The 26,660-nt window shown below is 35.4% G+C and overlaps 4 protein-coding genes across 9 annotated transcripts in view; 2 read left to right on the plus strand and 2 right to left on the minus strand.

The window, feature by feature from the left end:
* LOC120633065 overlaps positions 1–20,530 on the minus strand; it is a 34,602-nt gene extending 14,072 nt beyond the window's left edge. The window contains exons 1-2 of one of the 2 annotated variants that reach the window (XM_039903161.1): positions 20,487–20,530; positions 19,043–19,124 (exon numbers count right to left, since the gene is read on the minus strand). In XM_039903161.1, the coding sequence (XP_039759095.1) occupies positions 19,043–19,104 (62 nt within the window). In that variant the 5' untranslated portion in view covers positions 19,105–19,124; positions 20,487–20,530. Of the gene's footprint in view, positions 1–19,042; positions 19,125–19,897; positions 20,022–20,486 lie in introns of those variants that run through there. The other variant, XM_039903169.1, reaches the window with a different exon arrangement.
* On the plus strand, positions 8,516–11,428 carry LOC120633044 (low molecular weight phosphotyrosine protein phosphatase-like). 5 transcript variants are annotated; one of them, XM_039903106.1, is made up of 5 exons: positions 8,516–8,754; positions 9,202–9,341; positions 10,063–10,250; positions 10,608–10,769; positions 11,250–11,428. In XM_039903106.1, exons 2-5 carry the CDS (start codon positions 9,302–9,304, stop codon positions 11,343–11,345), a joined length of 486 nt encoding a protein of 161 aa, XP_039759040.1. In that variant the 5' UTR covers positions 8,516–8,754; positions 9,202–9,301; the 3' UTR covers positions 11,346–11,428. The 5 variants fall into 5 exon arrangements, with proteins under 5 accessions (XP_039759040.1, XP_039759031.1, XP_039759062.1 ...); XM_039903097.1 differs by having other exon boundaries at positions 9,213–9,341; XM_039903128.1 differs by having other exon boundaries at positions 8,516–8,697.
* On the plus strand, positions 16,710–18,659 carry LOC120633060 (low molecular weight phosphotyrosine protein phosphatase-like). Its single transcript, XM_039903148.1, has 4 exons — positions 16,710–16,848; positions 16,926–17,113; positions 17,968–18,129; positions 18,470–18,659. Exons 1-4 carry the CDS (start codon positions 16,812–16,814, stop codon positions 18,563–18,565), a joined length of 483 nt encoding a protein of 160 aa, XP_039759082.1. The 5' UTR covers positions 16,710–16,811; the 3' UTR covers positions 18,566–18,659.
* Positions 20,531–21,889: 1,359 nt separating the features above from the next.
* On the minus strand, positions 21,890–26,405 carry LOC120633482 (1,2-dihydroxy-3-keto-5-methylthiopentene dioxygenase). Its single transcript, XM_039903696.1, has 4 exons — positions 26,160–26,405; positions 24,854–25,020; positions 23,222–23,354; positions 21,890–22,716 (listed from the first exon to the last, which is right to left on the minus strand). The coding sequence occupies exons 1-4, from the start codon at positions 26,280–26,282 to the stop codon at positions 22,588–22,590; spliced, it is 552 nt and encodes a 183-aa protein (XP_039759630.1). The 5' UTR covers positions 26,283–26,405; the 3' UTR covers positions 21,890–22,587.
* Between the last annotated feature and the right edge of the window lie 255 nt (positions 26,406–26,660).

Below are 26,660 nucleotides of genomic sequence, written 5' to 3' on the forward strand. Positions count from 1 at the left end.
GTATACTCAGTCCCACAAATGACTTCTGCACCTTTCGCAGACGATATGCAGATGTCACTAATTTATGACCATTTCTTGTAAGTCGACTGTTTATATCCACTTTTTGTTTATAAAGACTAATATGTTGTCTTACAAATACTATATTGTTATAAATGTATTGTGAGGCTACCGTAAGTATACCAATTTCTTTAAATTTTTCACGGAGGGATTCACGTGATTTAAGTTTATATATTGACCGTACAGCTCTTTTCTGCAATATGAATATAGTTTCAATATCAGCAGCTTTGCCCCATAATAAGATCCCGTAAGACATCACACTATGAAAGTACGCGAAGTAAACAAGTCTTGCTGTTTCTACGTCAGTAATCTGTCTAATTTTCCTGACGGCGTAGGCAGCCGAGCTTAGTTTACCTGCTAGTGTATCTATATGGGTACCCCACTGAAGCTTACAATCCAAGGTCATGCCCAGAAAAACTGTGGAATCTTCCATTTTTAGTGATTCTCCATTTATTATTATATTTTTATTAACTTTCTTTACATTTGGTAAAATAAATTCCACACACTTAGTTTTTTTTGCATTTAAAAGTAAATTATTGACAGTAAACCAGTGCGACACATGCGACATAGCACGGCTTACATCGTCAGAGTTGTCTCTACCTCTATCAGTTTTAAAAATTAGAGATGTATCATCAGCAAACAGTACAATGTCACAGGTTTCACTGACATGGTGTGGTAGATCATTTATATACACCAAAAATAGAAAGGGACCCAAGATTGAACCCTGTGGGACACCCATTGACGTAGCCGACCCCTGCGACTTAATGTCTTTTATGCAAACCCTTTGGGTTCTGTCACTGAGATAAGAGGCAACCAAATTTAGTGCAACGTTTTTGATACCATAATGGGCTAGTTTAAGAAGCAAGGTTTTATGATCGACACAATCGAATGCTTTGGATAGATCACAAAAAACACCAATGGCATTCTGCGAACGTTCCCAGGCATCGTACACATGTTTTAAAAGTTTAGCGCCTGCATCCGTGGTGCTACGACCTTTAGTAAAACCGTACTGCTCCGGATGTAGTAAGTTATTTACATTGAAGTGATTCAAAAGTTGATTTAATATAATTTTTTCAAAGACCTTACTAAGAGCTGGTAAGATTGAAATGGGTCTGTAATTGTTAATGTCGTTTTTATTGCCAGATTTAAATAGAGGTATAAGTTTACTATGTTTCATTAAATTTGGAAAAGTACCTCTATCAACACATTCATTAAAAAGTATGGCTAAGTAAGGGGCAATAACGTCTATAATGTTAGATATTACCATTACAGACATACCCCATAAATCACCGGTTTTTTTCTGTTTCAACAACTTAAAATTCTTTATTATATCATATGCAGATATATGTTTAAAATTAAATAAAACGTTGCACTCATTAACGTTGTTCCTCAATAAACTCTGAGCTGCAGTAGGTGAAGAATTAAGTGAATCAGTCAACAAAATAGGAACACTCTGAAAAAAGTTTTCAAAGGTACTTGCAACCTCACTGTCAGCGGTAACTTTATTATCATTAATAATTAATTCAAAGTTTACGTTGCGAGATTTAGCTTTCCCAGTTTCATTATTAACAATTTTCCAGGTTGTTTGTACTTTGTTATCCGATTTTATGATTTGATCCTTAAAGTATAGCGACTTAGCATGAAAGCAAACGTTCTTAAACGTTTTAGAGTACATTTTTACGTGTTGTAGGAAAGCTGGAGTATGGTTATATTGTTTTTCACCATAGAGCTCATACAAATTATCTCTACTTTTGTATATGCCAATAGTTGCCCAATCGCTAAACTTTATTTTTTTATTGAAATCTATATGTTTGAAATTGAATATTTTGTTAAATTCATTTTCTATAATATTAAAGAGCGTACCATAAATGCTGTCAGGATGACCGTTCTTAAAGACAAGGGCAGGAATTTTGGATGATATTTCACCTTTGAATCGCGTCAATTTGCTCTTAGTTATCGGCCTACACTTGACGATATGTTTATCTTTGTTTATATTATTCAAAACAGTAATTTGTTGGCCACAATGATCTGATCTTAAGTTGGTTATTATCGATTTACCTAAGATATCACAGTTGAGAAAAATATTATCTAAACACGATGCTGAGGTTGCTGTGATTCTAGTAGGTTCACTAAAAGCATAATTTAAATTAAAACATTTAAATAAGTTTAGCAACCTAGTCGTAGTTGCATTACTAAGTAAAATATCAACATTAAAATCCCCGCATACTATTGCTTTTTTTGTGGATACAGACAATCGCTTAAGCACATCTTCCATTACATCCTCAAAAAGGCTAAAATCACCTGAGGGGGGACGATATACACACACTATTATAAATCGCTCCAGCTCCACACAAGATAGTTCTACAGTGCGTTCAACAGAAAGACTAACTATGTCTTTTCGCTCCTTACAAGTTATATTATTGTGTACAAAAATTAAGGACCCACCATGAATTGCAGTCCTTCTGAAGAACACACTTGACATTTTGAAATTCCTTAAGATAACTGCTGGATGTGCACCAGTGAGCCAATGCTCAGTAATACACAGAATGTGTATATTGAGTTTTTCCACAAACAGTTCTATTTCAATTTCTTTGCCGGTTAAGCTCTGTATATTTTGATGTACAATGTTCATATCGGAGAGCATATTTCATGCACTGCAGTGTCAAAGCTTCCTCAACACAGCCCTCAACTCATTGTTATATAGAATACGTTAAATCTCTATATCTATATATATAAAAGAGAAAGTGTGTGGGTATGTTCCGTATAGGCTCCGAAACGGCTGGACTGATTTCAATGAAACTTACAGGGAATCTCCGGATTGACCCGGCGAGTAATCCTGTAAAGTTTGGTGACGATCGGAGCACTCCTATTTTTGAACTGCAACACAGCTGAACTGAACTTAAACATAGCTTTTATTTACTATGATGATATTCCATTATTGGGTGTACATGGGTGTAGATAATGATCTTCACCCGCTCGAGAAGAGAATAGAAGAGAATGAATACGGAGAGAAATAAATGATTTAATATATTATGAGACTTAAATTAAAAATTTAGTGATGTAAGTTCATTGTTTAAATAAAATAAAGCAAAATCTAGCCCGGCTGGGTACGCTAGTAATTAATAAAAATATTTCTTAAGACCAAACATCACAAAAAGCGTTTCTTTTGTTCGGGCCACGTCTATCATTTTCCTTTAGTTTATGGCCAGTGCAGTGGCCCCACACCGCCTTCGATTTCTAGACCAGGAAATAGGGTGCCTGTCCGCAAATGACTATTAAACTAACATGTAGATTTATTGCTGGAATGTGAACGTGGGATAGCGGCTTAAAAGACGACTGTATAAAGGAAAGACACGGGATGTCATGCATATTTAAACGTTTGCTGGCAAACGATTACAATATCGATTTGCATGTTGTGTAATGAAAGGTTTTCTACTAATGAATTTTCTTTGAATACGACTAGAAATAGATTTGACGTATATAGTTCTATATACCTATAATAATGGCTATGTTATAGACCCATCACCGGCCATCCACCACGCTGGCCCAATGCTGATTTGTGGACTCCACACGCCTTTGAGAACATTATGGAGGACTCTCAGGCATTTAAGTTGTCTCACAATGTTTTCGTTCACCGTTGAAGCAATTGATATTTTATTTGCTTAAACGCACATAATTAAGCAAAGTTAGATGGCGGACTGGGATTCGAACTCGGCCCCCCGAGAGTGAAGCCGAAGCTCTCACCACTAGGCTATACCCCAGTGGCGTGCATAGAGGGTATGCACAGGGTATGCAGATGATATAAAATGAAGAAAATCTCCAGTATGAGTTATAAAAACTTAAGGGTAGGCTTTTTATAACTCTAACAATGCCTATTTTAGGACTTATACCTACATGAAAAAAAAAAAAAAATTATCACTTTGTTTTTGAAATGTGCTCGGACAATTAGACAGGCGAAATTTTAATTTATAAAATCAAATATTCGGAGCTCTGACACAAGCAGTGTGGATAAGAAATAATTAATCGATTTTATATAACATTAAATATCTACACTTGGAAAGTTACATTATCTAATTGTTTACAATGCCAGCATTATGTATTTTTGTATCTAACCTTGCCATTGATTTCGATTTGCAAGGTTGGGTATCCGCCCAAAATATCTTGATCTACGTCAAGATATATTCTTTTTATCTTACACGAATGCTTACAAAAGCGCCCTTCAATATCTATTTAGTTTCATATTAAAATTATTTCGATTGTAGGAATATAGCACATTTTTTTTTTGCATAAAAAGGCACAGATATAAAGTTTTTAAGCCAAGCGTACTTATCTTTAATATCGAAGTTCTTGGCGTTAGTAAATAAATAATTTCAGAACTGACAGACAACAGGAAATAATCGCTGCAAGCTAGCAAGCCTAGTCGTCGCAATAACCTTCAGAATCACCCACCCAACGAAGCAATCAATCAACATGTTTTTTGGCAGAGTTAGTTGAAAGGATGGAAAGTAACATAGGTAAAAACCATAATAAACGCAGACAAATAACACGGGCAAGAGCTAGTTTTATATTATATATATTAGTATAAATTGCAATATACGAAAATAAAGTAGCGTTACTATGTTGAACTACCATCAACACGTACGAAGCGTTTTGCTTCTTCCTTTCTGATCCGGACCGCAAAGGCCTGGAATGCCCTCCCATCTTCCATCTTCCCGGATACCTATAATCTGGGTACCTTCAAATCATGAATGAATAGGCATCTTCCAGGCAATCGCGCCCCATCTTAGGCTGCATCATCACTAACCATCAGGTGTGATTGCAGTCAAGCCCTTGTCTGACTCGAAAAAAAAGTAGTAAAACATTAATGGCGAAGACAATAGAAACAAATGTATATTTAACATAAAGGTCCCACACAGAGTTGCAGCCGGAGTGCAAACTTAACTGAGCGCATAACTAAGAAGACATAAATACTTTTAACATTTACGGTCTTAAACTACGCATTCACTGGTACAAAATCTTTTTTGAAGTTATACTTCTTCAGTCACTTTTAGTGGTTAGGCCGCCTTTGCACCCTAGCACTAAGTACTATTACTGTTTTCTTTGTATTTTTCCTATTGTGTTGTGTTGCAATAAAGTTTTACACAATTTTTACAGGATGACGGTAGTTGCGAAGCCGAGTTAGAGGTCAGCCAGCCGCCAGCTCACTTTTTACGATAATTTCGCGCACCGTCACAGAAAACCAACAACCTTAAGTTGTCTATAGTCAACATTTTGGTTTTTCAAAAAAAAAAAAATGTTTAACTTTCCATTGTCAAAGTCTGATGATTTAATTGTACAAAAATCTCAAAATTGTAGGGTTCAGTGAAACTTGGTGGTATAATGATAAAACTTAATAATCCTTTATAATAAAACTTTCAATCTATTAAATACCTTTTTCTATTGTTAGTGACATTTTCTCTACAATAAGGCGTTAGATAAAATTTTCGAAAAGATTTTTATATTTTTAAGCCAAAGAAGTACAATTTCTAACGCGTGTACATACACACACTTTTTTTTGTGCGGCATCCGTGGTGTATATAGCATAAATCATGATGATGAACGACCTATATAAGTTATATATAAAAATTGGGTAGGCAGTGCTTCTGTGCATGCATGAAATGCACGCCACTGCAAAGCATACACAATTCGCGGCTTAACGGTAACAATTGTGAGACAAAGAGATCTATGTCTAAATGCGTTGCTGCCATTTAGGGACGCATCGACACATCGGTACCGCATGCGGGTTACTAAAATAGTTAAATGCATTTCAAGAGGGTTAGTGGTAGGGTGACCACACGTACATTAACCCTGGATATCATATTTAAAATTTAAAATTCATTTATTTCAAGCAGGCCTAGTGCATCTTGACAACGTCAAGTCAGGCTGTTTGTGGTGACTGCGACGGTTCGGAATTCAGATTCTACCGAGAAGAGCCGGCAAGAAAATCAGTCAAGACAGGGGCTCCTTCAGGGGAAGATTTAGTCGCCATGAGACGAAGACGACCTTTATTCATTTTATAGACCACAAGAACCGCCAGATACCAGAGGTTAAGGGGCTTAATGCTGGCTGACCAAATGTTGATAACCATGTTACCAAACAATCCAATAGACTGTAGTATAAACTAGAAAGCGACTTAATGTCGACTTCAGATAGTCATGAGAAGTAAGGGAAAGCTACAATAACAATTTAAATGGCACAAGTAGACAAGTAGATACCTTAAATTGACCTTAAAGCCATACTTATGCTATGCTGGATAGACGTTCAGTCAGCAGTCGTAGAGGTTACGGAATTACTGACGTGCCGTCCGATGAGATTACAAAATGATTTTCAAACCGCTCACCTCTACCGATGGCGGACGGAGTTGTAATTATTAAGTTTTTGAAGTAAAACTTCTTTCTTCTCCTTCTTCTTAACTTTTTCTGACGGAAGTAACGCAAAAAATCTCTAAATATACTTAATTTATTACTTTTGTAATAAATAAATTACTAATAAATTTTCTGACTATTCCGACATTCTATAATATTCAATGACAAGGTAATATTGACATGGGCTGATCTAACCTTCAATTTTCTACTCTCAATTATTCTATTTAACGAATGAAAATATTTCTAAAATGCGAAAGTGGTATTATTGAATAATAAATGGAATATAAAATGAAACTCAAAAATGTTACATTTTGGAGGTCGGTTCACCTCTTGTCTATGGTTTAAGTTCTCCATACACGGGATAATCAATCACTAAACATGCAATTTTATCAATTTAGCTTGTGTACGTCAACCTTCAAAAGCGTAGTAGCCCTAGCTGCACATAAACTGCATCGCTGATGCCCTCTGGGAGTGCATCCTCCGCAAATAAAGCAGTTCGCTCTGTGGGCGCTACAGATGCATACCTACTTTAAGACAGATCTATTATAATCGCCTACGTGCTTTAAAATAGCCTATTTCCCCTCCATACTAGCTAAGACATGAGTTTGAAATCCAGTCCCCCGAATATATCCCCTAAAATGGGAATGATTTAGAATGTCCCCATGCCAAAGCACGGCAACAGGGAATAGGAAAAGTTTACCCCCGTTTACTACACGTATTCTATTATGGTATTATTTCTAGGTGTGCGCCTATGCTCGGAGTGAAGATAAAGTTTTATCTGTCCTCTGGGCTCAGTAGTAAGTAATGTAGTTACATACTACTATCCACTGCGATCCGTCTGCCCAGCGCTTCGTGGAGATTATGGGCAAAACCTCACGTTGGGAGAGCCCTTCAGCAGCATACGAAAAGTTTTAACAGCCCTTAACTGTTAAGGGCTGTTAAAACTTTTCGTATTAGGTAGTAATTCAGTTTACTTAGTTTGAATCAATTGTAGACCAGTAAATTATGCAAACATCGACAAATCGATTAGTATTACAATAAAACCGAGGGAAAATTGTTCTAGAAGTTTCAAAAGGCAAAGTGTCCCTAATCGTAAATCGATAACTATTCTAGAAATAGTTTACACATGGTGTAATTCTCATCGCGTTTTACTTTGCCTACTAATTTATAATTTTTCTAGAAGTTATTATGTTAGTATATACTAGCACTCACTCACTTATTTAAAGAAAAGAAAAAAAGCTGTATTTTAAAGTTGTATTGTAATTGTATTCTTTTTGTTATTTGTTGTTATATTGGACTTTGGTGTTAGGTTTTTCAGGTGAATCACAGGAGGTTTTTTTTTTGTCCTATTTAGGTACTATTGTGTGTTAAGTGAAATTATAATTAAGATTTGTGAACTAGCTTAGGGCAGCCCCGCTGATGCTTAGTAGCTATCATCATCATCGTCATCATTACTTTAACTGATTGAAGGCAACTGCTGCACTAGATGATTGATGTTGATGATGCATAGATGATTTGAAGGGCGTTCCAAAATACATAATTCTCGGCAGGGTTTGGAACTGGTTTTAATTTACTGGAAAATTTTGGTTAATAACCGGTTAATGGTACATTTTACCGGTTAAATGATTGATCGGACCGAAATGCTTATAGGTTACCGTTAAAATTCAGCAATTGATTTCATATTGTGTTATAAACCTAAATTAGCCGGTTTATGCAAGACGCGCTAGTCCTTTTGTCAAATCTCTAGTCTAGTTCACGACGCATTGTATAAATTAAACATCTTTTACAAAGATTTGTGTCGATTCATAGAAATCCAGATGTTTAAATAGAAAAGTTTAGATTTATAAATAAAAATTACTAGGCAGTATTCGCTTTAATAGACTGGAAACTGGTTCACGGTCCATAGACAATAATTAAATTATGAGACTGTGCAGATTATTTTGCAACTGACAGTGAGGCCTTAAAAGACTTGAATCCATGGCCGTAAAATAAATTAAAAAAAAAAAACAGACAGTGACTGACAGTGACTTTGACAGAACACTGTTATGATTTTTGTGCACAGTTTGCAGAGTGTTTGTACACAAATCAGCAAAAACCTGTTTTAACAGGAAAATTCATGCTTCAGAATTCAGACATAAAACGAACCATGGTATTCCCCAATATCCATAGCCTACATTCGCTTATATTACGTGCCCATGTGAGACAGACCTCAGTTAGTAAAGTAACAAGTTACAAAGTAAGTTTATACCTAGTGAAATTTGTGTTGTGTGCGTAAAGAAAACTTTAAAAATTGGTAAATATGCGTGTTTATTTTGTTTTAGAACTTAATTAACTGTTTTCAGTGTCTTATAATCGATGTTGATGGCTTAAACAATCAGAACGTGTATTACGCAATGTTTTGGAAGCAGCATCGTCAAACTAGCTGAATCCGCAACGATGCCTCAATGTGAGCCCAAGTGTACCCAACCCAGAATCCGGGTAGTGCTTATTATCAGGAGTTAGTGCTAATGGCCGGCCCGACGTGTAAAGAACTCTAAAGCATGACGGAATAGGTTAATGCCAAATTCGTAACTTAAACCTATGTAAGGCATACATCCAGTTACCAACATGGCTCAAAGTAAACATGGCTTAAAGCTTATCTAGCACAATTGAGCGATTTGTGATTTTCTGACAGTGGTAACATAACATTCTTGATGCATTTTACAAATACTAAGCTCAGTAAATAAAAAAATAATGATAGTTTTGTTTCAGAAACTAGAACAATCACGAAATTCCCACAAACAACACTATTTCAGTTAAACTATTGCAAGAAAAACAAAAGCCAAATCAATTAAATAAATATGGCAGATACTACAAGAAAAGCTCTATTTGTTTGTCTTGGTAAGTTTAATATTAAGCAGTTATTCCAGAATTAAATGAACTAGAAATTAAGTGAAGCCTATTTTAGAATTCAACATCACTTCACTTTGTGCTATTGACTTTAATACTAGAAAGTAATTGAATCTATATTTTTGTCCTTCAAATCAGATTAAAAATAATACATGAGTGATTGTTATTCTAAGATAGCTCTGAATATTGTTGATTCATATGTGTATGAAACATTTAATTATGTTTTGTGGATGATTTGATAATAACTTCCAAATATGATTGATTCTAAAGCTACTGTATAATTATGTTGCTAGGTAAAGTGAGTCAACTTTGTACTATATTACTTATTAAATAAATAAATAAACTACGACAATACACACATTGCCATCTAGCCCCAAAGTAAGCGTAGTTATGGGTACTAAAATGACTGACGAATATTTTTATAAATAAATACTTAGAATATACATATACATATAAACACCCAGACACTGAAAAACATTCATGCTCATCACACAAACATTTATCATTTGTGGGAATCGAACCCACAGCCTTGGGCTCAGAAAGCAGGGTGGCTGCAAACTGCGCCAATCGGCCGTCAAATGAGAGCAACAGAGCACAGTCAAAGACAAGACTCTTCGCAATGCACTAATTTGTTACCCTGCCAATTGGCCAAGTTGACTCAGTATGCAAAATATGGTACCCACTTAAATTTATTTTACTAATATTAATTTAGGAAACAGCTGTCGATCACCTATAGCAGAGGGTGTATTCCAGAAGACAGTGAACAAAATGGCCCAAGGGCATCTGTGGGAGATTGACAGTGCGGGTATAGCAGACTGGAATGTTGGCTATCCACCCACCAACAGAGCCAAAAACACCATGAAGCGACATGATGTGCCATACAATAATGTTGGCAGACATGTAAGTATGCAATAAGTTTTACTTCTACAAATATTTTGTAGTTAGGTATGTATAAATATTATTTCATTATCATCAGTACCAATCGTTTTTGTTAAAGTAAGTTATATAAATATAACTAGAACGTATAATATAAATAAATCAAATATAGGGCACTGAATTGAAAATATTTTTTTAGAATTTTTTGTATTTTTTTACTAATATAATAAATTGGTTACTAAAATACTAAATATTAGTTATTTTGAAATTCTTGATTTGTTTTTCTTAAGTGTTTATCAGTCCCTACCGCAAAATTCGCTAAAGGGGTGTTACTCACATCATATTCAAGTTAGTGACTTAAAAATATTTTCCTTTGTCTAGATAACACAGGAAGATTTCAACAATTTTGATTTCATATTTGGCATGGATGAGAGCAATATGAAAGATCTACGGGAAATGGCACCCGACGGATGTAAAGCAAAAATATTTTTACTGGGAGAGTTTGATCCAGAGGGAGAAATAATCATAAGAGACCCATACTTTGTGAGTATAAAGAATACGGAAATATATGCAAAAGCATTAAAAACTGTTGGTTATGGAATCCTATACTTTTCTAAGGTCAAAATAATATACCCTCTAAAACCGCACAGTTTAAATCCTTTTTGGATTAAAAAAATTGTGGCTTTAGGAGACTACATTATTGATACTAACTGTACGTAGACAAAGCCGCTGACTACGCTAGTTGCTACTAATATTATAAATGCGAAAATGTTTTTGATTATTTGTTAGTTATAATGCACCTCGCTGATATATGATTGAGATAATATTAGTTGATTAGCCAACACTTTTTAACAATGATTCGTTTAATTAATATTTCAATTACATTAACAATTATTTTAAGGGCTCATAATGATATTTTTTTTTCATACCGTACCTAAGCGTCAGTGTGACGTAATCTATAAATGTGATAGCAATAACCATACAGTATTCTGTATTCTTATGCAATAATATTCCAATTTTCAGGACAACCATGACAGGGGTTTTGAAAAGTGCTACCAGCAAGTGGTGAGGTGTTCCAAAGGATTTTTAGAATGGTTGGAGCAAAGAAGCGATATGTAACACGTGTGATAACAAAATTAGAAGAAGCAAAGAATATGGATGTGACAAGGAATTATAATGGAACTAGCCTTTAATAAGTTTAAAATAAGTCGTTTATATTTTTATATCTTTGAATGTTATTTCTATATTAATTTGATTTGATGTTTAATAAAAAATGTACTTAATTATTGGCAATATGATTTATTTGTAAATAGTTATTTAATACTTTATACATGCTATATTTATGCAAGAATAGATATCCATTTATTTTATTATATATTGTGTTATGGGCTAAGTCCATTTTGTTAAATAAATAATATTATAAAGGTAAATCGTTTGCTTTATATTTGGAACTACCAGTACTAATGACAAATTCAGCGTTCGGCAGCTGATTTATTGAGGAAGATTGTCGACTATCTAGCAGAATAATCCCGTAGTTTACGCTTAAAAAGAAATTAGATACTTAGAACTCGCTAGTTTGAAATAAATGTTATTTTTCTGCTGGGTTAAATCGCATCGTTTACGCAAGGTCTTAATTTCTAAATATTTAGAAAAAATGCGATTTAATTCCGTGAAATTAATTTAATATCTACTCTACTGTTTTGGAAAAACTGAATATTGTGCGGGCTGCGAAAATTTTTGATAGATATACCTAGTCCAAAGGTTAAGTTAAAGGAGCTGTCGAGCTGTTAAGGCAATTTGTTCTCTATACCTCTTAGTCATAAATCACCTTGGAATATTGTTCTCTTGGATACTAACTTAGGTAAATACGGCTCAGAAACATGGTCGCTTACTATCGCCCTAATAAGAAGACTTATGTCCGTTTTCTCTAATGACGTACATAGTAATACCTACATAAGTATCACCTAGTCTAAGGAGATTCCTAATCATTCATGAACCGATCACCAATAGTTATCACCTAAGAGTTGGTGAAATGTTTCTATAGTCGTCGCCTAAATCATCGAGCATTCGATTTAGGCGATGCCTAGGTTTAGTGAAACGTCAGAGTCACTAAGCGGGTGATGGAGAGAGAGGGAGCTATGCAGTACGACTACGAGACATGTTTTCTCTCCAGGGAGAGGACAACAAATTATCTTCTCCAACAGCTTTATCAACTCTGAGCATTGGCGCACAAGTGGTAATATCCAAATAATAAACATAGATAAATTTTACCTATTCCGTTCCCGTGCTTTGGCATGTGTACTAAGTTAAACACGGCTTGCGTGCTGCAGGGCTAGCACGGGCAGGAGACAAAAATTATATTCCCCGATCACATCTCCTAACAACTTAACAAGGTATATAATTAATGTGTCAACCTGCTAAAGAACGGGAACAAGGAATATGAGATTATTTTCAGTTGTGCGCCAGTGCTCTGAGAGTTGATAAAGCTGTAAGAGAAGCGACTTTTATCCGTTTCCCGGGGATATAATTGTCTCCTGCCCATGCTAGCCGTGCAGGGAGTATGTTTTCGTGACTTAATCAGAAAAAAGATCGTAGTTTTAATGTGTTGTCAAAGTTATTTTACACTTCAACAACACGCTAAAACAACAAGGTACAATACTATTACAAGGTATGAACAACTTTTGCGAACTCAGCAAATTAAATTGACGCTGTACCTACCTAACTAAAGTAGGAACTCAGAAAAAACAGTGCAATCTGACGCCGCGCCGGAAGTGATGCTGCTAGTCTATACCATGATTATGAGTCACGTTTCCGCCGGATGCGCATCAAGAAGTCTACCCACGGGTACTAATGGATCACGTGTTGTTATACAACGGGTATCGTTGCATTATACAGATAAGTACTAGGGCGACAGACGCTGTGAGAGTTATTAGCTTTTCAATTCGCTGCTTTTTGTCCGAGGGGCGGCTAATAAACTGCTGCACATGTTAAAAAAGGAGAGGCAAAAGAGACGAAATACCGCCCGGGGCCGATTAACTAAAGAGGCGAGATCGCTCACCCATTTAGTGGAGTGCATGGGATATTTATTCTGCTGATACTGTTGTGATAAAACTCACAATTCAAATAAAGAAGAGGTAAAAATAATGTTTTAAGCGACTTCTCCGTTCTCAAATACTTTCTTCTTCTTTCCCCATTAATAAAGAACAAGCCTTGACTGCTATCCCACCTTTGAGTAAGTGATGCTGTCTAAGATGATAACAGCCTGCTAGTTAGGCCGGAGCGTCCTACCGGACCAGATACCAGATAAGAGAAACAAGAGAACTTAAAAATTCCCAAATTATCCGTGCCCGGGATCGAACCAGAGACCTCCAAATTCTAACAAAACAGCGTTCACAACTATTGCGCGAGAGAGGAGTCATCAGTTTACAATGTCTTAAATTGTTGGGGAGCGAGGCAAGGTCAGGGATTAAATTAATTTGAGAGTCTTCGTCTTGGCATGACGTGAATACCGTCCGATGAAATAACCATTGCGTCACAACAATTCTACGATAGAACTAACATATTTTATCAAATTATCCAAATACAACATAGAAACGAGCATTTTAAAGAAAAAACAACATAAATGCATATCATCATCCTTATTAATATCCTATAAAAGTTCACTGCTAGTCTAGTGGCCGTTTTCACTAACGACGGACAAAGCAATGCCTTAGTAAGTAACGCCTAATCAAAGAAGATTCCTAGTAGTAATATACCAATCGATTTTCACAAGGCAACTCATATAACCTAGGTAACTTGTCTATCGTTCTTGCCACAAGATGTGGTATTTTGTCTTAACTTCTACTTATTCTGTGTTTGTAATATCAATGTTCGGATGGATTTAAGATTATTCAAGTGTCAGTTTACAAGTCCCATAAACTTTACGATCTGCCGAATCAGTGTCTTAACTTGAGACGGCGCCTAACGTCTAAGACATCACATAGGAGTTCGTGAAGCGTTTTTTTTCTCTAGAAATCACTTAATAACTAAACATACGATTAAGGCTAGATTTAGTGAATACAAGCATAAAGTCTTTCGCAACGGAAGGATTTTACCATAATCACCCAAATACCTCAAACATAACGAAGGTACGAAAATATAAAAAAAATATATTGACGAAATAGATAACAATTGACGGAACAATCAGATGGCCCATCAGATGATCAGTCAGCCTATAAATAGAGTAGCACTTCGCAGTGTATGCAGCAAGTCCTATAGGTAAATTGCCGCTCTGGGTCCATCAAACAAGCCACTGTGCAAAACTGTGCCAAATGTCTACAAAAGAGATTAAATTGAATGAATAGTTACAAAAATAGATGGGTACCTATCATACAGGTACGGTACCTTCGATGGAGTACTCCACATACTCCATCGAAGCTTTACCTACAATATATAGATAATAAAATCATTGCGAAACACCGATTACGTAAAACAACCATTATTGACAGTAAACGAAACCTCATTATAAAGATAGCTATGCAAAACATGAACTGAACCAATTTTGCATTTGAATACGTAACGACCTCTACATAATTGTAAGTCGACAGATTACTGCACAATGAGTTAAACTGGTAAAATAGATTTAACTGACATACATTTCAGAGTAGGTAATTTTGGCAGAAAGATAAAGTGGGACAGGAAAGTCAGTCAGTCAGACAACAATCAAATTTAATTATGAACTTAAGTCGTATCGAATCGAGCAACATTCCTTGATAATACTACAATACTACTTCCAGCGATGGTAGTAAGCCTCGTAAACTAGGTAGTAACTCCTAAAATAACAGTTAGAATTAAGAATACCCAAGAATATCTACAAATTGTTGTTACTTTTGAGTTTTAATTTAAATTTTTACACGATAACATTACACAGGGATCGTTGAAAGCTCGTAAATGTATCTTCTTGCACATTTAATTTAAACGATATTTACATTTAGTTTTTTGTGAGATCTTAATTAACGTTTCCGAACGGATATTTATGTAAAACTTGCGATAGTGAGATAGGCGATAGCGATGTGAAAAGGCGCCAAGTCACATGATGTTTGAAAAGAAGTGGGCGGCAGCAAAGGCATCTCTTGGAAGACCCTACTAGTCTCCACCCTTAATTTATTTGTTATCTAGGTATTAGATATATTACCTACTATGAAAAAAGTAAATTATTAAAATATTAGCTGCGCCCCGCCGTGTTACGTGCGGTTAGTTCGTTTAGTTGCTTTGTTCGTTAAGGAAGGACGATATTTGATTTGGACGTAAAGGAAGGACGATATTTGATTCAAAAATACTAGCGTTCCAGTAAACTACCTTCTGGAATTTGATGTTTGTACAGGATCAAAAGTTAGCCTATGTTACTCTCCTTCCTTTCAACTAATTCCATGCCAAAAATTAAGTAGATCGATGCTTGGATAGGGCTCTTAAGAAAGGACAAACAATCAATCACCGATTACCGGCCGATTATGAAACCGATTAGGGATCAATATAACTCCCTACTCCTTTACAGCGGCCCGCTACCGTCTTAGGCTGCATCATCGCTTACTACAAGGTGAGATTGCAGTCAAGGGCTAACTTGTAGTAAACACACTTTCGCATTTTGTAATATTACAATAGATTAAAGTTGAAATCGCTAAAGTTTGTTACAATGAACAGCTAAAACGCAATATTTTCATTTATCTAGGTACTCTCCGCAGAAAACGGCGCAGAAATTCGCATTGGTTTGAAATCGAAATCTACGCTGGACACGAGCCAAGCCAATCCTTTGCGTTATATTCACAGTTCTACTCAATAATTTACTAGGTATTTAGAATATATTTAATTACTATTTAATGTTTGAATATTCTATTTTCTCCAATATTTTACAACAATAAAGCTGTTAGAACGCGCTAAATAATGGATACAGGATAAATAACGTCACCCGTTAAAGTATGAATCCAGTTATAGCTAATACGTTATACAATTTCACCCGAAAAGGGATGAAAGTTTTTATGAAAATCAGTAATTTTTCAAGTGGGTATGCTAGGTGGTAAAAAGAGATAGAATCTTGTTGATATCAGTCCGATTTCACTTTTTTTTTCTTGCATTTGATAGCCCAATTCTTCTGGAAATTCCCGAAACAACGAAAACAAGTCACCAGAAATCACACTACGACGCGACCCATAAGACCTAAACACACAAAGTAACAGGGCAGGCGGGTGACACGACGCGGTTGATCGGGATAAATTGTGGAAAGAAGTGCAAGTGCAATGCTTCTTCCCACAATGTACGTGGACGAACTCGCGTGGAACCGCTAGTAAATTAAAAAAATATTACAAATTATAAATTTTCAAAATGCCTATTTAAAATTAAGCGCCTAAAATAGTATTTCTTTAATTAAAAAGCTTTGAATGCAAAGCAAATCCACGTAACCTTGGTCAATGACAAAACTATAGACTACTGACACTTTTGACCAAATTCATTGTTAAACGTGACATTGACAGAACAACAAAAATAATCAACATTCAATTTTTCTAATTCAAGTGTAAAACACTATATTTTATTTAAATATTATTAAAAATAATGGCCGACAAAAAGAAAGCCTTATTTATATGTCTCGGTGGGTAGTAATTCCACTTATGAAATTTATAACCTATAGGAAAAAAAACAAACGGTGCATTTTGGATGTTGTTGCAGGCAATATTTGCCGTTCGCCGATAGCAGAGGGTGTTTTCCAGAAGACTGTAAACGATTTAGGCTTGGGAGAGCAATGGGAGATAGACAGTGCGGCTATAGGCGGTTGGCACGTCGGCAATCCGCCAGACTGGAGGGCATTGGATACTATGAAGAATCATGGAGTACCTTATAACAACTGCGCGAGACAGGTATAGTTAGGCAAACTCTCTGGTGGCTATTTAGCTTGTATTATTGATGGTGCTAATCAGCGGCGGATGTGGCTTAGCCGCCGTAGGCCGCAAACCATGTAGTACGAGCCGTCCCTTTATTAGCACCCATCAAACAAGAATAAACGAAAGAGGGTCCCATCATCCCTTTAATCGCGTTCCTACTAAACTCACTGTTAGTCCCTTTGGCCCTTTTATCTATGCTTGTTTGGCTGGGACAGTGGGATTCCAATCAATTTTTTTTAAGTCCCAACATGCTCCTTATCTAAACTCAATAATGGTGATTTAAAGAAAAATTATTTAAAAAAAAATCCTGTCATCTTTGTTATCTATCACTTACAACTAAGGGTAGCTTTCAGAACATTAAGGATGTCAGGGTAAAGAAAAACAAGGTGCGTTGTTTGATGTTTTGAAGCTGTATTGCATCGATATCAATGCTGTGTTGTAAAATTATTAGCAATACTAAAATCTTGGTTATGTGGCCAAAGGAATACAATCAGAGGTTCAATGTGCAGTCTTCTCGCTGTTGTTTACTAATTCGCTTCTAAAAGTTGACTCCACCAACAGTTGTAGAAGGTTACCTTAGGCCACCATAGCTTATTTTAAGCAGACTGGTGGATCTACGCTCTATACCCTTCTATATATTAGGAGAAGAGATTTGAATTATTAAGCTAATAATATCATAGCATTTTATATTTTCTTTCACAATCTAGAGCAAATAATATAGTAGTAAATGAATGCTGTGCCATCCAAAGCTCTAATGTTTTTTTTTTTAATTTATTTTACGGCCATGAAGTCCTTTAAGGCTTTTCAAAAGCTCTAATGCTCTATCACAGATAATATCAGAAGATTTTCAGCAATATGACTTTATATTTGGAATGGATGAGGCCAATATGAGGGACCTCAAGAAGAAGGCACCCAAAGAGAGTAAAGCCAAGCTGCTACTGTTTGGAGATTTTGATCCCCAAGGGGATAGGATTATCCGAGATCCATATTATGTGTGTAAAACTTTGAATTATTTATTACAATTTTTAAGTAGAATCTTACTAAGAATAGTAATATTAAAGTTAAAAAAAAAACTTGTAACACTTGCTTCATTGGTAAAGTTATACAAAATGATAAACTTTCTCATAGGGTTAAGGTGTGCTTATAAATAACTGTTGACTATCCGCACCTGTTTGTGTTTGTAATTTTAAGCTTATGATGTAAGATTTATTTAAAAAATCCTTTTGTTTGTTGATAATGTCTAATTCACAGGCTAGCGCCAGTCCAGATTTCACATATTATGTGTTTATTAGCGAATTGTAGATTTACTTTTGTACTTTTTACTTATTACAGGACAGTGATGCAAAAGGCTTTGAGAAGTGCTATCAACAATCTGTTAGGTGTTCTAAAGGATTCCTTGAACAGTTGGAGAAAGGACAAGTCAAATAGTCCCATATGCATTAACATCACATGCATTCCAAATTGAGCTTCAGCTGTTATTAGCTCAAATGTTGTGAAATACATATTAATTTATTAAAGACAACACGTTTTTGTTAGAAATAATTTTTGGTTTTCTTAAAAAATGTCTATAAACGCTTTTTTTAAACAAATAACTTTGACCTTAACAACAAAAACTGCCCCATTGGTCCAGTGGTTAGTATGAGCGGTTAAGGGTTCGATTCCTGAGTCAGGTCAAAAATTGGTGGCGTTTACTGAGCACACTGTTGGACCCGGTTATTTTAACAAAAATGTGAAAATTAAAGATTTTAGCCAGCCAACCCCCCTTGGAACAGCGTGGCTTATGTTTTTCAACCCTTATTCCTAGGAAGCCTTTGCCCAGCAGTGGAACTGACGTAGGCTGATGGTGATAATAATATTATGTAGTTTTCGTTTTTTTTTTTTATAAAAAAACATTTTTGTACTTACATATAATAGTTGTATGCTAACACAATGTACCAGAGACCAAAAATGATGATTCCTTCTGCCATGGTGGAGATTGTTGAGAATGCTGCAAATAAGTCAACATTTCATAATCAACTATTGTCTTTGGAAACTGCAAATTTCTCAAATCCCTAATGTTTCTGAGTTCCTAGTATCGATTCTTCAAAGGTATATATAGTCTAAAGGTCAGAAATATTCACAGAAAACTTTAGTACCTATTCTGTATATTATAAATGCGAAAGTGTTTGTCTGTTTGTCCTGCCCGCCCTAACTTAGCAACCAATCAACTTCATTTTTAGCACAGAGTTCGTTGAAAGGACGAAATATACGCGGCCTACAGGTCACCTGCGAACTGTATACCAGACGTACAAAGACTTGCATAGAAGATTCCTGCGACCGGTATACGAGGCGTACTTAACTTGCATAAAATACACCTGCGACCTGTATACGAGGTGTAGTAAATTTGCATAAACGACACTTGCTTCCTGAATACGTAATATGAGACGTATCTGCTAAACTAGCATATAAGACATCTGAGACCTGTATATGAGGCGTACTAAACTTGCATAAAATACACTTGCGACGTGTGTACGAGGCGTACTAAACTTGAATAAAAGACACTTGCGACATGTTTACGAGGTGTACTAAACTTGTGTAAAAGACACCTGCGACCTGTATACAAGGCGTACTAAACTTGCATAAAAGACACCTGCGAACTGTATACAACGTTACTAAACTTGTATAAAAGACACCTGCAACCTGTATACAAGGTTACTAAACTTGTATAAAAGACACCTGCGCCCCGTGTACTAAACTTGTATAACAAAATTATAAACCTACCTTGTTATATTATATCATGTTCATCAGTGAGGAACCTGGTAGGTAATTGAAATAATGGATCCATCTTTTTCTATTATAAATGTTTAAATATATTGTTAACTATAAAATGTTAACACAATTTTCTGGCATTATCTGTCAAAGTATACGATTGGTATCAAAGAGAAGTTATATCATTTTGATTGACCAGTAAAAAGAATGAATGTGTTTAAATTGGCTTGACTCAATAGATATCGTTGAAATCAGCAGAATCTGGGCTTTTTAACGACTACCGAAAAGCAGAGAAATTGTTGAGGCAGAAGTAAATGTATAACCCTCTTAGAAACAAATACAACTTAATATTGAGAAATTATTTTAAAAGTAAGTATTAGTATACACAATGACCATAACAACTAATGGACTCCCACAGCTGGACATAGGTCTTATGTAGGGATTACCAAAATCCACGGTCTTGTGCCACATACGTCCAGCGGCTGCCTACGACTCGTTTCATGTAGTCTGTTTACCGACGCTGCGTGTAAGTCTGTGAGGTCGCCATCTCAGCACTTTGGGACCCCGACGCCTATGAACTTAATAATTTGCACTATCTTACCTTATTTTGGTTATTGTTGATGGTAATAATTGACTTCACAGGCGATTATCACGGAGGCTATGTCGACTTGTCAAATTATAGTTCAAACTCGTGTATGTTGGCTTGGAATCTCTTTGATGACGAATTAGTGCTTGAACCCTTTTTTTTTATTCCTTGACTGCAATCTCACCTGCTGATAAGTGACAGCGCAGTCTAAGATCGTTACGCCCTAAACTTTCAGGGGGTATGGCAGTTATATTAAATCCATATCCCTAATTGGTATCCACGCGACATCGTACCTGTACGCTGGTAAGGAGCCATGGCCAAAGGACTAGAGGAAATTCAGAAATTATAAATTTCCAGATTGCCCTTGCAGAGTCGAACCTTAAGACATAGCACACAGCACAAGGAAGTCGTCAAAGATAAAATAGTAAAGTCCCTACTTATAAGAATTCTAATAAAAAATAATGCACAAAGTTTTTTATTAATTAAAAAGTATTTAGAAATACAAAGTTACTAACTATTTAAATTAAACAAAAAGTAACAGCGGCTAGCACTTGGAAATGTGGAATATAGTGTACAAAATACAAATAATATGGCGTGTTTTAGTAAAACGTTTTAATAAACTTTAAACATTAATATATTTTACAAAATATTCAGGACATACAATATTTTCTTACATATAAATTGTATCACTGTATAAAATATTATAGTACTACCAGTTCCACAAGTAGTTAATGGTAGACATCATTATTTGGATTGGCGCCAAAATATTTTAACCAATCACAAAGCACCACAATAAATAACTAAATTGCGTATTGCGTACGCCTCAGCGTAACGTCCGCTGCAATGAGCGAGATAGCATGATTCTTTTTTTTATTAAATTTTCTAGTATATTATAGAAGTAATAGTTTTATACACGTTAGATTTGTCGCGGTCTCTATGTTATCAAACTAGATGGCGCCACGACAGTGGCGTGCACAGGGTTATTGAACAGAGTATGCATAAAGCACGAAGATGCCACAAAAGGAAAAATTCCTTCGCATTTATGGGTTATACAAAATTTTTAGGGTAGGCAGTGCTTTTGTGCATGTATGAAGTGCACGCCACTGCGCCACGAGCATCAACATCGCACTATTGAAGATTTTACAAATTTAGGCTATATATCAATCCTTTACTGCCGTACTACCCGACAACTAAAATTTATTCCAAACAAAGCTTTATATAAACATACATACTTTATATATACAACTTGTAAATGAAAACCAAAATATTACTTCACAGGCCTCAGAGGCTTATTATGTAAAAACTATTACCGTTTCAGAGACTTATCTTTGAAACCGAAACGGTAATAGTTTTTGAGTAAACCACTGTCATAGCTTCCACTGAAATTAATCAGATACAGCCCTAACATTACATGCAAAATTAAAATCAAGTTAGGTACTATGCACGTGTTGGTATTTCATCTTAAATAGGGTTGTCATGAGTAAGTAGTAAACCGTCAAAATAAAATAGACCTTATGACAAAGGACTGCCACTGATTTGATTTTTATTTTACTAAAATTATGCCAAAAGCCAAAGCTGTGGAATTGTGAGCAAATTTGAGCTTTACATCTATAAAAATAAGATTTATTTTACCCTGACGTTCCACAGTTTCGATTCTCGTTATTACTCCTAGATTGCGAGCATGCAAATCATACTAATGCCCGTTTTTAATTAACCTAGGAAACGCTTAAATCGGATGAAAAATTATTTAGGTGCAGCGTAGACAAAAAAAAAACCTTTCACCTACTCTTAAGCGCCATCTAAAGTTACAACAACGATTCGGCAGTGAGTAATGTTTAGGAACTCTTAAACTGGTACTTAGCAGATGGAAAAAAAAATGATTTTGTTTAATAACCTTAAACCCTTAAGAAATAATAAAAATATGATAATACAAACACAAAATACCAAACCTTGTGGCGAGAACCATAGATAAATTAGGTTATATGAGTTGCCTAGTGAAAATCGATTGGTGAAAGGTAAATGTGTGCCTATGAATCTTTGATCAGGCGTTACTAATTTACGCATTGCCTTATTAGTCGTTAGTGGAAACGTTGAGTGAAAACGGGCGTACGGTACTTCAGGCGGCGATGAATCCTTGATTTAGCTTGTGCAGATAGTCTTGGCGAGCGGGCATGTTGTCTGCCGGCCGGTTGTATGGCAACCACACCGGCTCGCCGATGAAGAAACGCTTAGCGTGGATGAAGTTCTGCAGCAATACCAACATTATCATCAATCAAAAGCTTTTAGGCCAGGGGTTACCAACCTTATTGAGCCAGCGGAGCACTTTAAGAAATTTGTGACTGTGCCGGCCTCTAACCTACCTATACAGCTAGCATGTGCAAAATTTGTATTCTTTCCCAGGGAAATAGTTGTCTCTCACCCATGCTAGTCGTTTTATCTTCTCCCACAGCTTTATCAGAGCACTGTAGGAATAATAACCAAATAATATAATAACCAAATAATATATTTGTTATTATAAAGGGGGGAAAACATGTCCTATTCCGTAACGTGTATAAGCAACGTTAATTATATCCCCTGACAGGGGATATGAATAAAGTGTTTTATAGGCATATACGATATCTGGATAGGAAAAACACGAAGTTTCCCAAACGCTGCCCATTCCAGTAAGTTTCGGGGTTCACCTCCCGGGAATATGTTGCAAATTTTTATTATAAAATGCCTGTCTGACTGTTGTTACAATGCTGACTTACATTAGTATCCAATGTGAACCGGTGGTAGATCCCACTGGGTATGACGATCATGTCTCCAGCAGTGACTGCAATGCGAATCCACTGGTCCTCACCATCGCGCACGTCGAAGTAGCCAGACCCCTCCAGCACAAATCTGCAAAATCATTATAAATTCCTCAATTTGTACAAATAATAAAATTGGAGTGTAATATTGACATAATCGTTTTTTACCACATGTATATGTATATGAATATATGTATACGGTACATACACCAAAATTACATTTTTTTTAAATTTTTGTCTGTCTGTCTGTTTGTTGCGGCTAATCTCTAAAATGGCTGGACCGATTTTTACGGGACTTTTATTGGCAGGTAGCTGATGTAATAAGAAGTAACTTAGTAAGAAGTAAGTTAACATTTTGAAAAGCGCGCAGCTCACGTGCAAGACACTACTGTACCGTCATTTCTCTCACAAGGCTTAACCAGGCTTACTTAGGGCGTTAATGTAAAACAAACATACAAACTTTCGCATTTATAGTATTCAATTCTTTTTTAAGTCTTTAGTCAAATTTACACTTTAAGTCATCATAAAACGGCCATCCATTTTATGAAGACTTAAGGTATAAATTTGAATATGTAGGCAGTGGACATTTATTCATCCATATGAAATAATGTCCACTATCTACTGGATGTCCATACTGGAAGTTGGTCAGGGAGTTGCAAAGTTCACAGTTCTGTGCCACCTGCGTTCAGCAGCTTTCTCTGACTTTTTTGATGTCATTTGTCAAACTAGTTAATGATTTACCAAAGCTACTTTGGGACCCCAATGCGATCAGTTCTTAATGATATATGCTAAAAAAAAACCATTTTAGGTTCGCAACTTCTATGAGACTATGGTTGACCGACAGATCTACTTAAATCTCATTTGATCATCTAGAAATGCATCACTCTCTCCCAGCCTCCTTATAAGGCCCAAAGTAAACAAAGTTTGGAGTCACAATTCATTACTGGCAACACACTATTTAAAGACATTGTAACCATGATTAAGGTAGGTCCAAAAACACCTTGGGAATTATATTACAATAGCATATACTCAATCCCACAAATTACTTCTGCACCTGTCCATTTTGAGTAACATTGTGGTTTATATCCACTTTTTGTTTATAAAGTATAATGTAAAATATATTGTGAGGCAACCATAAGTATACCAATATTTTTTTTAATTTTACAGAGGGATTAACATAGTTTAAGTTTATATATTGACCAATGAAATTAATAAAATGGATTTTGTTTAAACAATCTTTGGCCACTAACGTTACTGTAGTACTTGCACTCTTTCACATGGGTAACTCAGCTGTATATTAAAAGTTGTGCAAATATGAATTTTGCCCAATTAAGGAAAAAAAACTGATCAAAGTCATGCTTTTTGAGTGTTTAAGGTGAATGCTCTCAAGCTGTCCTATACAAACTTCAGGATTATCATGAAATATTTAAGTTAATATTTATAAGCAATCACATAAAAACTTTTAGTATTTATAAGGTGGCATTTTCATTATTTTAGCTCATGCGAGAAAGTTTCAGCCTAAAAATGTTTTGCTACAAATATAACTTGGAAACTACTTTGGCTTAGCCCATATCAAACAAGTAAAAGTACCTTATTTCTTCATCTGTGTGAAGATGTTCCTCATAAAACGATTTTATCTTCTCTTCATAGTTTGGGAGGCACTCCTTCGAGCAGGTGATTTCATCTTCGTAAGTGTAACCTCTGTCTTTTTTAATTTTATCTAGCACACCATCTGTTGTGTAGGTTTCTACATTTATCTGGAATACATAAATTTTAGCTTAACAATTATTTATTGTAAAGACAACATCTGAGGATGCTCTGGTTTCGGAGCAAAACGTGCATAGAGGGTACATTGCCGAAGATCAGTTTGGTGTGGCGTATAAGGATTGAAGAAATTATAAATTACACCATACAGATTCTCCTGCTTTTCGCTGAGTATAGCAAATTAAGCTTTATTTTCATAATATACATTGTAGCTGTTTAAAAATATATATCTTTCAAATGTAATGTATCTATTAGTGTATGTATTGTTAGAAAATATCAAACAAACTGCTATCTACTGGTTATGCTTACAGTAACAGCTGTCAGCAGTTTCCAGTGTTAAATGATATTGATGGGTTCAATCCTCCTGCCTCAGAGAGCATGTTAAACTTTATAATTAGTAGCTTTGATAATAGTTGTTAAAGCTAACCATCCCCCATTGGAGCAGCTTGGTGTATCTATGCTTTAAAACCCTCAACTTATAATAGAGGAGGCCTAAACCCAGCAGTAGGATGTTAATAGGCTGAGGGTGTATGTGTGTGTGCATTTGTATGTGTGTGTGTATGTGTGAAAATGTGTGCATGTGTGCATTGGCACAAATACTTGGGTTGCCTGACTTGGAAATATTATTCAATTGTGATTCAACTTAAAAAAAAAAACTTAAGACATCTTATATAATATGAACAGCAAAAGATATCTAACCAAACTCCATCAACAAAGACAAAGTAGTAGAACTGTATTGGGTTTGTTAAATTTCATGCATACACAAGTCTATCAAGTACTGGCAAACTGTCTAGTGTACAAAGTATCTCACACAAACAAAGACAAATATATAAAAGTTTCTATGAAATAAAAGCCTCATTGTGGTGGCTTTAATTTTTTTAGGTATATCACTGTTTCCCGAGGTTTCATTCCCAATTATAGACAGACTTGAAGATTCAAAGGCATATTTATTGTAGGCCTATTTGAAATATGTGAATTCTGAATTTATATTATAAAAGCAATAACTTTATTTAACTTTAGTTTAAAACTTATTGAGATTTGGACTTCACTACAGTCATCAGCGGCAATTAATATAAGATAAGAAACCAGTTAATGTAAATAAAGTTGATAAAAGATCACACACAGAACTTACATTAAAATATTCGACCCCAGTTTTTGTATATAAATCTTCAAGTGTAACAAACTCGGGAGGGTTCCGGTGGTGCTCCAGACGCTGATCATTGGTTTCGTTATCCATGTACCAAGCTTTAACCATGGTTAAAGTTTAAATTTTATTTTATTTCAAAACAAAAGTTTCATCGGTGTTTCTTTTTGCGATAAACTTCTCACAGTTCGCAGTTCGCAGACATTCGACATACTTGTGTATAGACTATAGTGATGTGCTTAGTCGATTGTTTCACTTATCACCTAGATAAGTTGATTTCTAGAAGATTGTTTCACCTAGATAAGTGAAACAATCGACTACCTACCTATCATATTAAAAAAAAAAATAGAACTAAACAAAATAGCAAAATAAATAAAATGTATATGGCCCTCATCATCTACATACATATACATGATATAGATACAGTTAATTTGGTCTTTTCTCGAATGAGAAAGATTTAGGTCACAGTCCATCAGATTGGCCAAGTGC

Source organism: Pararge aegeria, chromosome 2 (assembly GCF_905163445.1).
Source record: "Pararge aegeria chromosome 2, ilParAegt1.1, whole genome shotgun sequence".
Classification (NCBI taxonomy): domain Eukaryota; kingdom Metazoa; phylum Arthropoda; class Insecta; order Lepidoptera; family Nymphalidae; genus Pararge; species Pararge aegeria.